The following is an 11,791-nucleotide window of genomic DNA, read 5'->3' on the forward strand; positions in this document are numbered from 1 at the left end:
CTCCAACTCCGCGGCCATCCGGGCCGAGATCCAGCGCTTCGAGTCCGTGCATCCCAATATCTACGCCATCTACGACCTGATCGAGCGCATCGAGGATTTGGCGCTGCAGAACCAGATCCGCGAGCACGTCATCTCCATCGAGGGTGAGCGAAGCCGGGGGCTGCGGGAGCAGGGGCGCGGTGGCCTCTTCGGCGCCGGTCGAGGGCTCCACGGGCCGGGCCTGGCCATGCTCTCCCTGTCGGGGGTCCTTGCGCGCTTGAGGTCCAGGCCACAAGGTTTGCCGATCTGTGCTGCAGAACCGGCGGGCAGCTTCGCCATATCTCGTTCGGGGACACTTTGGGGTTGGGGGTTTTCTGCTCACTGTGCTCCAGGGCGCGAAGGTGGTGTCGCTTCGCGGGGCCGGGACCAGATCTGTCCAGGCCTGGCCGGGGAAGGTGGGCGCGGCAGAGGGCTTCAGCTGCCGGGAGGTGGGGCCGTGACCGGGGAGGCATCTTAGCCGCTGCCCGGGCCCTGCTCCGCAGTGGGGCAGGGGATCGGAGCCTCGCGTTAGTGGATGGCAGCCTTCCCTGGCCCAGCGCCCGCAGGCCCGGAGGGTGGCGCTCGCCGCGGCGCCCTCTCCCGACGCACACCCCCTACGCCGCGGCGGCCAAGCGGGCGCGGGCCGGGCCTGGCGCTGGGCTGCGGCGCCGCCACCGCGTGGGAGGCGTCGGCAGGTCCATCCGCGCCTTGGCCGGGTCGTGAGTGCGCCGGGGACCCGGGGCTCCTTGGTCTGGAGGCGGGCGCTGACTGACCTCCAGGGACACCGCACCCGGAGTCGGGGACCGGAAACCCCCGGCCACTGCGCTGCCTAACGCTTTTTTCTCTGGGCCCTTAGGCCCTGGACTTTCGACCACTGAGGGCACTGGAAGTGGGCGCACGCTGCTGGTAGATAGCTCGCAAGCCCTGGTGTGGTGGGTGCTGGCGGCACCCGCAGGCACCCCAGTGGCATGGTGACCTTCGAGCGGGCATGGACAGATGGGCCTCGCCCTGGGCCATCTGCTTCCTCCCCCAGCTCTGTTTGAAAGGGGACGCCCACCGGCAGGTGGTGGGTTTGGCCTCCGTGGAAATGAAGCGAGAGCCAAGGCCTTTTGTGATAGCATGGAGTTGTGGGCAGGGGCCTGTTCCTGACTTGGGCCTTAAGGTTAGGGCCCCACTCACAGCTTCATCTGCTTGCCTGAGGTTCTGGGGGGTGGTGCACCTGAACACCTCCCTTTCTACTTTCAGAGGCCCCCATAGCTGAGGAAGGAGTATTGGGTCTGGGGGGACCCCATGTAGTGCTGGGTCCTATCTTTTGTTGTGACATGACAGTCTGACTTCCTTCTGCCTTTTCCCAACCGGTTCTTATTTCTTTCCTCTCAAGGCTGAGTTCTCTGTGAACTAATTAGGTGACAGAAAAATCTCATTAACGTGGATCTGAGTAAATGGCCTGAATCACCGCTGTAGCTGGGGACTAGGAGATGGCATTTGTGCGAGCCCTGGGCCCCAAAGAGAGAAGATGACCAATTTTTCCTCTTAGATCTGAAGAGGGTGGAGGCGGGAGAGACATCGTTGCTGCAGCTTCACTGTCCTTGGAGGAAGACATTCCTGATTTGCTCCAAGCTTACCTTCCCCCAGCTCCTTCTGGAGGGCGACAAGCCTCGTGGGCTGGCCACAGGAGGGTGGGGGCACATCTGCTTCCGAGCTTTTCCCAGAGCAGGGACAGGTTTCCGGGCTCCCCGGGGCTCCAGCTTGATGAGCAGCAACCCCTCCTCCCCAGCTCAGGGGAGCCTCTGGTTGAGCATCTTTTGTGATGTGAAGGCTGTGATTCCTGGGGCGCCCTTGAGTTTTTTGCCTCGTCTTAAATTTAACACAACAGGCAGAATTTCCCCTCCTAGAGCCCTCCCCTGACCAACTTCTCCATTGCGGTTTGGAAATACCCCATGGTTCCATCTACTAGGCCTGGAAGCTCGGCCTCCCCCTTGTGAAATCCTGGGAGCCGGTGTCTCATTGTCACCAGACCGACCCAGCTGCGGCTCACACATCCGTTCTCAGCCCTGCTGTTCCCACTCCTGGGCCCTGCTGCCCTGCTCTCCCTCCCTCCCCCCTGCCCAGCCTCTCCTGGCACCGTCATCTTTATCCACCTCACCTCTCTTGCGTTCCCACTTTTCTGCTGTAGACAGTCTTCAAAAGAAAAAAAAAAACACTCCTTCTTCAATTTCTGCCCTATATCCTTCCTGCGATAGAACTCCTCTCCATCTGCCAAACCATATTGCTTCTGTCCTGCGAAGCCGAAGCCGCGTCCCCACCTTCTTTCTGCAAGGAGGGAGAGGCGCAGCTCCCTGGGCGTTTCCGAGCACAGTCTGAGGCTGGACTGAGACTGAGCCCTCCACCCCCAGCCCCAGGGTCGAACAGACCTTGGCTGTTACATAAACACAGTGTCAGCTGGGAGCCGGCTCCTATGTTTCCTGGGGGTAAGCCTCTCCGTGGAAAGGCGCGGTGCATGTTCCGAGTGTGTAACAAAGCCTCCCCCACTGTTTAGACTTCGGTGAAGGGTTTGTTTGTCCCAGCTCTGAAGGTGGCATGGGACCTGCGGTCAGGATCCATTCGGCTCTGAGGAAATGCAATGGGCACTTGGGCCTCCTGTAGTCTCTCTGCCACTCACAGTCACTTCTGACCCTGTGTCCAGGGCAGGAGGAAGCAGGGGATGTTTGGCTTTCCTGTGTTTCAGGACAGGATTTGAGGGGAGGGAGACCATTTTGAAAAGTTCCTTTCCCACCAGAGGCCAAGGAAAGAGGAAACCTGCCCGTTACTTGGGCTGAGGGAGTGGAAGAAGTACAGCCTTCAGCTGGGAGGGAGAGCTGGAGGGCTCACTATGTGCAGAACCTCTGAGCCACCTTCACCTCACTAGTGGGGAAACTGAGGCTCAGAGAAGGAAGGGAGCCAAGCGGGTACAGCCAGAGAGAGTCTGGGCCTTCAACAGGAGCCTGCTTCCTGCTTGGCACTCACCTACATTGAGCGCTCCCTGACAGCTTGGGTTTCCTGGCTGAGTCCTAGAAAGAAGGATGCAGGAGAACCAGGGCCTCAGTCCAAATGGGGACACTGGGCATGTGGAGCACAGGAAGTTGGACCAAGCTAACCAGGAGCCCCGAGAAGCTGTTGGGAGAAGCAGCCCGGAATCCAGCAGGTCCTGGGAAGGTCTGCTGGTCTCAGTCGGTGTGTGCAGGTGAGGGCCCCGCACAGAGGAGGAGCAGGGGCTGGGGTCCCCTCTGGCAGTTCCGGAGGGGCTCCCGCCTGGAAGTGGAGGTGGACCTGACTATTAGGTGTGTGTGTGCCATACGGCTACTATTGTGTGTGCCGGAGCTGGGCTTTGTCAACTGGGTGACTTGCTCAAGTTTCTCCATTGTTTTCCCCCCTAGGGCTTTTTTTTTTTTTTTTAAACCGTTACTTTGAGCATTCCAGCCAGCCTGGCCTGGCCACCAGAGCATTCTCACTTAAACCCTTACCCCACTCACTTTCATTCAGTTCACAGATTGCCTGCCCTGGGCTGTGGGCTTGGTGATATCCTAAAGGGACTAAGGTAAAGAGATGTGGTGGTTTCTTGTTTGGGTCAAGCCTCAGCTAGACAGAGAAGGGGCCACAGCTGTGGCCGCAGTTGGGTGGCAGCTCAGATGGAGAGTAAGATGGTGCACATGGCAGGGCGCGGTGGCTCACGCCTGTAATCCAAACATTTTGGGAGGCCGAGGTGGGCGGATCACGAGGTCAGGAGATCGAGACCATCCTGACCTAACACAATGAAACCCCGTCTCTACTAAAAATACAAAAAATTAGCTGGGCGTGGTGGCGGGATCCTGTAATCTCAGCTACTTGGAAGGCTGAGGCAGGAGAATGGCGTGAACCTGGGAGGCGGAGCTTGCAGTGAGTGGAGATCGCACCACTGCACTCCAGCCTGGGCAACAGAGTGAGACTCTATCTCAAAAGAAAAAAAAAAAAAAAGACGGCACACGCCCTGGCAGCCCGCAGCCCGCAGCCCTCAGCCCTTAGGCACACCTGGGGTTTTAGTGTTTGTGTCTGTTTTTTTGTCATGTGACTTGATCCTGGAGGACTGGCGATGATCCCCGTGTTTGTGCCAGGGCGCTCTCTTGAGCTTTCCTTACTGTTCCTGGGTGGGCACTCCCTGGCCGGGCCCTGCATTCCCCTGTGGGCCCTGCTGCACCACACACTGCTGAGGTTGCCTTCAAAGACAAGGACTAGGGAGGTCTGGGATGGGTGCCAGGGACATGCATCTGGAGCCAGCTGGGGCCCCTCTGGCAATGTGTTGGTTTAGGGACTGAGTGTCTCATAGGGGCCTGGTTGCTTATGTAGGACTTTGCCCACAAGAGTTCTAGGAATTCTGAAAAACAGCATAACCGTGTGGGTGCTAGTAGCCAGGGAAAGCTTCATTTGTTCCAGATACATTCATTTAGCTCCTACTGTGTGGCCCAGTTGCATCTAGCACAGTGAAAAGCAGACAATCAAAGGAGAGGAGGGGAGAGAAGGGGCCAGAAGGGCTGGGCTTGGTGCACCTGGAGAGACCGACTCAGCCTGTAGGAGGTGCCAGAGAGGTACTGGGAGTACAGAAGGAGACCGAGATTTTCAGAACACCAGGGCAGGGCAAAGGTCAGAGACTTGGGAAACCTCATCATTTCTTTCTTCCGGGTCAGAAGCCAGCGCGGGAAGACCCGTCCAGCCTGATCTCAGGCTGCATGGCCTCGTGGGAACCCCTGGTACCCTGCTCAATCCAGGGTCTCAGCTCTGGCTCTTCCCAGCAGTGGTACCCCATAGAGGAAGCAGTCCTTGTCCCTGTGGTGCCACCTGGCTATCTTCCTGTATCATTTATTTCTTTCGTCAAACGTGTGCCAGGCCTGGGGGTCAGGAGGGTTCCCACATAGAGGAAACAGGATGATAAAGATAACAGAGGCAGGAGAACATAGAGTAGCTCTTGGAATGGCAATTTGGACTCTGCAGCTCGGGTGTTGAGTTGTAGGAGATGGGTGGGTGAGGTGGGCAGGACCCTGGTGAAGGAGTATTTCATGCTTTCTCCAGTATTTATTTCCACCGTGCCGTGTTCCTAGAAACCACAGGAGTTGGTGCGTCATTCTGCGGGAGATGGGCGTCACGAGGGTTTCAGCCTTTAAGAAGGCTTGAGCCACGCCAGTGTCCACACCACTCATTTGTGCTTGTGAGCCCCCTACCAGCTGTCAGCGCATCCCTGGCCCAGAAGCAAAGGAAGCGAGGTACCCTTCTTGGAAAGCAGGTGTAGCCTGGGAAAGCTGAGGCTGTGGGGAGACAGACACCCCCATAAGAACTCCCATGACCCTGTGTGGCATTGCCTAAACATCCACCTGTTGTGTTAGTTTCTTTTTAATATTCAGGTAACTGGAAATTAGTTTAATCAGATGCTTTCCTCCTGACCCCTAGCTGACTTAAACCATACAGGCCAAGCAATAAGGGAGCTCATTTTGGAGCGCGGAGTTGAGGTCGGGAGGCGGAGTGAGCCCAGCCACCTGCTTTGAGGGTGCAGAGACTGGGTGGTGCATGTTCCACCCAAGAATATATTCCCTCTGCCAGGCTCACTGCTGGGGGTTGGAATGAGGCTTTGCAACACTTTGCATCTCATAGTTTATTTTCCCAGAGGAGGGTCTTTTTTGGATTTGCAAGTATCATTTTCATTTCACAAATGAGACAGCCTAGGTCCTAGATTAAGGAACTTTCCTGAAGCCATGCAGTGAGCGGAAGATGCAGGGATTTTCTCTGGTTCTCCAACTCCAGGTCTCTGTGGTTTGCGTTGCATGTATGGGCTGAATAAGTTTTGGTGGCCACACCACATCAGCCCTTAAAAGCTGCTTCTACAGGAAGCTTTATGAGAGTCAAACAGACCAGAGTTTAACTCTTGGAGGTCTTTAGAATATAATTTTAGGGTGAACTAGGACTCTTGCTCCCTACTATAATTTTCTTCTGCTCCCCACTATAATTTTCTTCTGGATGTCTTCAGTCCCCAACTGAATTGAATGGTAGCTCTCTGAGGCGTCTCGCTCCCATGGGTAGCATGGATGTAGCATATAGTAGGCAGATGTTTGTTCAAGAAACATATATATATATATATATATAAAATATGTATGTATATGTGTGTGTATATATATTTTTGGAGACAGGGTCTCACTCTGTTGTCCAGGCTGAAGTGCAGTGGTGCAGTCCTAGCTCACTGTAGCCTCAAATTCCTGGGCTCAAGCGATCCTCCACCTCAGCCTCCCAGGTAGCAGACTACAGATATGCACCACCACACCCAGCTAATTTTTTCATTCTTTGTAGAGATGGGGTCTTGCTATGTTGTCCAGCCTGGTCTTAAACTCCTGGACTCAAGCAATTTTTCCACCTCGGCCTCCCAAGGTGCTGGGATTACAGGCAGGAGCCACCACCGTGCCCAAATGCATATTTAATTCAAATTTCATTTTAATGTGTTTAAGGGATGAAAGTAAAGACATGCTTGTTAAAAGCCATTCAAATGTAGAAGCAGGAAGGTGGCTGCCCGGCCTCCCCTCCCCTGGGGGGATCTGCAGTGGGCGGTTGGACCTGCATCCTTCTGGTCTTTTTTCTATGAACGACTCTTTGCTGGATTTGATGTTACTAGGCTTTTGCAGCAAACGTGGGATTGTTGTGGAAAATGCTTTGCTGGGAGAAGGGGAGCCAGAGATTCACAAAAGGAGGCTCCTGCATTCATTTATGTATTTGGCAGCTCCTAGACTGGGAGTCAGGATACCTGGGTTCCCGTCCCTGTTCTGCCACTAACTGGCTGTGAGAGCTGGGGCAAGTCTGCTCTAGGCGCATCTTCTGAGAGTCACATTCTGGTTGTCTATGCGGCTAGCTGTGACCCTGGCGTGAGTATCTGGAACAGGCCAGGCTTGGCTCCCTGGCCAGGGGTCTTGTCTGTCAAATGAGGACCTGAACTGGGGTCCCTAAGATCTGTTCTGAGGCTGCCTCTGTCCCTGCAGCACTTTGAGATGCGCTACCTTGGAGCCCTCCAGGAACTGATCATCAGAAGGGCTCCCGTGGGGAGAGGTGAGATTTTCTGTTTCCTTACCTGAGATGGGTCACAACAAAGCTGCCACCGCCTCCGCTGCTTGGTAGTGCTGAGGATTGAGACCTCCTCTGTGGTGTGTTTAGAACAGTGCCTAGCGCATCATAAGCACAGGTGAAATATAGGCATTATTCTGAAAGGTGGCAGAGTATCCTGTGTAAGGCAATGTTGTTTATTATGTACCTCCTTGTACGCTTGTCTCATTATTGCTTTTGGACAAATTTTCAGAAGAAAATGGTCAGACGCTGGGGTCGGCACATTTTTAGGGCTTTTGCGGCACTCTGGCACACTGCCCTGCAGAGAGGCCATTTGCTTTCCAGGCGTAGAGACAGCCTGGAGTTCCCTGCCTCACTTCCCTGGCACCCCTTCTCCATCTGATACGTAAGAAAAAGAAAAGACTAAATGACCCTCGTTGTTTTACTTTGCTTGACTTTGATTACTAGTTCATCACTAGCTATTTCATTATTGGATTCACTTTGACTATTAGTGAGATTCAGTATTAAAACAGTTTTGGGGGGTCATTTGCATTTTGTTCATTCTCCACATATCCTTTTTTAATTTTACTCTTGGTTTGTTACTCTTTTTTCTTTTTATAAAAATGGGGTCTCACTATGCTGCCCAGGCTGGTTGTAAGCTCCTGGCCTCAAGTGATCTTCCCGTCTTGACCTCCCAAAGTGCTGGCATTTCAGGTGTGAGCCACCATGCCTGGCCTCCCTTCCCTCCCTCCCTCCCTTCTCTCCTTCCTCCTTCCCTCCATCCCTTTCTTCCTCCCTTCCTCCCTTCCTTCCTCAGAATATTGGTCTGTCACCCAGGTTGGAGTGTAGTGACGTGATCATAGCTCACTGCAACTTCAAACTCCTAAGCTCAAGCAATCCTCCCACCTCAGCCTCTTCAGTAGCTGGGACTCAGGCATGTGTCACCACATCTAACTAATAATTTTTAAAATTGCCTTGTAGAGACAGGTTCTGTGTTGCCCAGGCTGGTCTCAAACTCTTGGCCTCAAGTGATCCTCCTGCCTCCACCTCCCAATATTGAGTTGAAGACTGTTTTAATCTCTTTTAATGTAGGTTTTTCTACAGTGTACATTTATCTGTCTGCTGCAAGTCAGGCACTGTCTGAGCCCCATAGTCAGTACTTTGGCCTCAATGTGCCCTGAGCTGAGCAGACAGTGCCATCCTCTGGGCCACCCAGGAGGCTGAGGCTGGCTGTGCCTGCTCCATACCATATCCCCAGATGGCTGTGCCTTAGGGCTTTGTGCCTGTTCCTTTTTCTGCCAGAACTCCTCCTTGCCACTGTAGCGGTGCCTGCCTACAGCAGCTTCCCTTTTGCCTTTTCAGTTTGGTGTTTTGATGGCTTGCAAACCTGAAACCCCAGCGCCTGGAGTGGGATCAAAGCCTGTCACAGGGGCAGAGGGAGGACCGAAAAGTCTAGACCCCTCCAGGGATCTCTGCTCTGCTTCTGCTGGGATCCCCACCCCTTCCTGGGCCTGGGCTTTTCCAGGCACTGGTGGATGGCACTTCTGTGCCTGGAGGATGTTTTGGTTAAAGATGCTCTAAATGTCTTGTCCAATCACAGTTGTACAAAAAAAAAAAAAAAAACACACCAGAAAGGCAAGCCCCAGAGCCTTTGTTGGAGAAGAGTTGGGACATTTTGGAGGCTGTCCATCACTCTGAAGCAGCACCCTCCACCACCACCCCCCGCCACCCCATTATTGCTTATAGATTGTTCTGGATGGTTCTGTATTGGGTGATGTGGAATGAAGCCTGGCCTTCATTTCTTCTCTCAGGGCCTGAATAGAGTAGAGGTTAAGAACCTGGGCTCTGGAACCAGGCTGCCTAGATTTGAGTCTCAGACCTACCACTTGGGAGCTGTGTGACCTTGGGTGAGTTCCTTAACCCCTCTGTGTCTTAGCTTTGCCATTGGTAAAACATGGGCATCCGTTTCATGGTGTGGGCGTTAGAAGCAAATCAGTTAACGTCTGCAGAGTTTTTAGAGCAGCAGCCGCCCTGAGGATATGCGCCCTGGGTGGCAACTGTCTCATTACTTATCTCAGAGGCTTGGCTGTCATCACTGCCTGCATAGGGGTGTGTGAAGTGAGGGCTGCATGAGATCACGGGAATGACCGTTTCCGGACCCGAGCCTGAGAGCCCAGCTGGCAGAGTGTGGGGTACGTCGGTCTAGCTCATCCAGGCCCAGGGGCAAGGACCTGAGGGGGCAGGGCTGTCACAGGGCCTGCACCTTACCACGAACACCCAGGGTCATCTTTGATGTTTTGCCTGTGGTTTATTTCTCTGATTCAGCACTGTGCAGTAGACATGGACAAGTCACATGTGTGAACTTAAATTTTCTTTTTCTTTCTTTTTTTTTTTTTTTAAATGAGAGAGAGTCTCGCTTTGTGGCCCAGGCTGGAGTGCAGTGGTGTGATCTCAGGTCACTGCAACCTCTGCCTCCCCAGTTCAAGCAATTCTCGTGCCTCAGCCTCCTGAGTAACTGGGATTACAGGCACATGCCAACATGCCTAGCTAATTTTTGTATTTTTTGTAGAGACAGGGTTTCACCATGTTGGCCAGGCTGGTCTTGAACTCTTGAGTTCAAGTGACCTGCTTGCCTCAGCCTCCCAAAGTATTGAGATTACAGATGTGAGCCACCGTGCCCGGCCGATTTTAAATTTTCTTTTTTTTTTTTTTTTTGGAGGTGGAGTCTCACTCTGTCGCCTGTGCTGGAATGCAGTGGTGTGATCGCAGGTCATTGCAACCTCTGCCTCCCCAGTTCAAGCGATTCTTCTGCCTCAGCCTCCTGAGTAACTGGGATTACAGGCATGCTCCACCATACCTAGCTAAGAGATGGGGTTTCACCATGTTGGCCAGGATGGTCTCGAACTCCTGACCTCAAGTGATCCGCCCACATTGGCCTCCCAAAGTGCTGGGATTACAGGCCTAAGTGAGCCACCATGCCTGGCCTGATTTTCAATTTTCAAGTAGCCATATTAAAAAGGTTTTTTAAAAGTGAGATTAATTTTAATATATTTTATTTAATCCAGTATATTCAAAATTGTATAAGTCATTTCTTATGTTGCTATAAAGAGACACCTGACGCTGGATAATTTGTAAAGAAAAGAGGTTTAGGTCGGGCCCTGTGGCTCACACCTGTGATCCCAGCACTTTGGGAAGCTGAGGCGGGCGGATCACGTGAGGTCAGGAGTTCAAGATCAGCCTGGCCAACATGGTGAAACCCAGCTTTACTAAAAAATACAAAAATTAGCCAGGTGTTGTGGTGGGCACCTGTAATCCCAGCTACTCAGGAGGCTGGGGCAGGAGAATCGCTTGAACCTAGAAGGCGGAGGTTGCAGTGAGCTGAGATTGCGCCACTGGACTCCAGCCTGGGCAACAAGTGAGACTCTGTCTCAAAAGAAAAAAAAAGAGAAAGAAAGAAAAAAAGAAAAGAGATTTAATTGGCAGACATTCAGCAGGTTGTGCAGGAAGGTGGTGCTAGCATCTGCTGTGCTTCAGGGGAGGCCTCAGGGAGCTTTCACCAGTGGCAGAAGGCAAAGCAGGAATAGGAAGTCACATGGCGGGAATGGGAGCGATGGGGAGGGTGCTACACTCTTAAACAGCCACAGTGGGGACAGCACTCATGAGGGACCCAGCCCCATGACCCAGACACACCCTCCCACCAGGCCCCATATCTAACACTGGGGATCACATGTAAACATCAGATTTGAAGGAAACACACATCCAAACCATATCAAAAATATTCTCATTTCAGCAGGAAATCTATTAATATATAAATATCTATTAATAAGATATTTTTATCTTTTTCTATTCATACCATGTCTTCACACTCCACTTGGTATTGACACCCAGTACCTCCGCATGGGACTGGCCATGTTTGCAGTGCTCCCTGGCCACACCAGGCCAGTGGCTATGGTGTTGAAGAATAGCTCTAATTTATAGACTATAAGATAACAAATGGGGCCGAGCGTGGTGGCTCACTCCTATAATCCTAGCACTTTAGAAGGCCGAGGCGGGCGGATCACTTGAGGTCAGGAGTTCAAGATCAGCCTGGCCAGCATGACGAAACCCTGTCTCTACAAAAAATATGAAAATTAGCCAGGCATGGTGGCGTGTGCCTCCAGTCCTAGCTACTCCAGAAGCTGAGGCAGGAGAATTGCTTGAACCTGGGAGGCAGAGGTTGCAGTGAGCCAAGATTGCACCACTGCACTTCAGCCTGGGTGACAGAGGGAGACCCTGGCTCGCTCTCTCTCTCTCTCACTCACACACACACACACACACACACACACAAATAACACATGGAACTGGGTGCCAGTTTGGGAGACCAAGGTGGGCAGATCACTTGAGACCAGCCTGGGCAATATAGTGAGACCCCGTCTCTACAAAAAAATTTTAAAAATTAGCCAGGTATGGTGGTGTGCACCTCTAGTCCCAGCTACTCAGGAGACTGAGGTGAGCAGACTGCTTAAACCCAGAGGTCAAGGCTGCAGTGAGCCATGATCACACCACTACACTCCAACCTGGGCGACAGAGCAAGACCAGTCTGCCTAAAAATAAATAAATAAATAAATAACATATGCCTGTTGGTTGTAAAAATTGAATACTGAAGTGTACCCTCTTTGATTCAACTTTTTTTTTTTTTTTTTTT

At 52.7% G+C, this 11,791-nt stretch overlaps 1 protein-coding gene across 2 annotated transcripts in view; it reads left to right on the plus strand.

Moving 5' to 3' along the window:
* Positions 1–11,791, plus strand: part of AGAP3 (ArfGAP with GTPase domain, ankyrin repeat and PH domain 3) — a 63,460-nt gene that overhangs the window by 5,132 nt on the left and 46,537 nt on the right. The window contains exon 2 of one of the 2 annotated variants that reach the window (XM_031936092.1): positions 1–143. This exon is cut by the window's left edge and continues 21 nt beyond it. In XM_031936092.1, the coding sequence (XP_031791952.1) occupies positions 1–143 (143 nt within the window). The remainder of the gene's footprint in view (positions 144–11,791) is intronic. The other variant, XM_023225457.1, reaches the window with a different exon arrangement.

Source organism: Piliocolobus tephrosceles, chromosome 8, assembly GCF_002776525.5.
Source record: "Piliocolobus tephrosceles isolate RC106 chromosome 8, ASM277652v3, whole genome shotgun sequence".
Lineage (NCBI taxonomy): Eukaryota > Metazoa > Chordata > Mammalia > Primates > Cercopithecidae > Piliocolobus > Piliocolobus tephrosceles.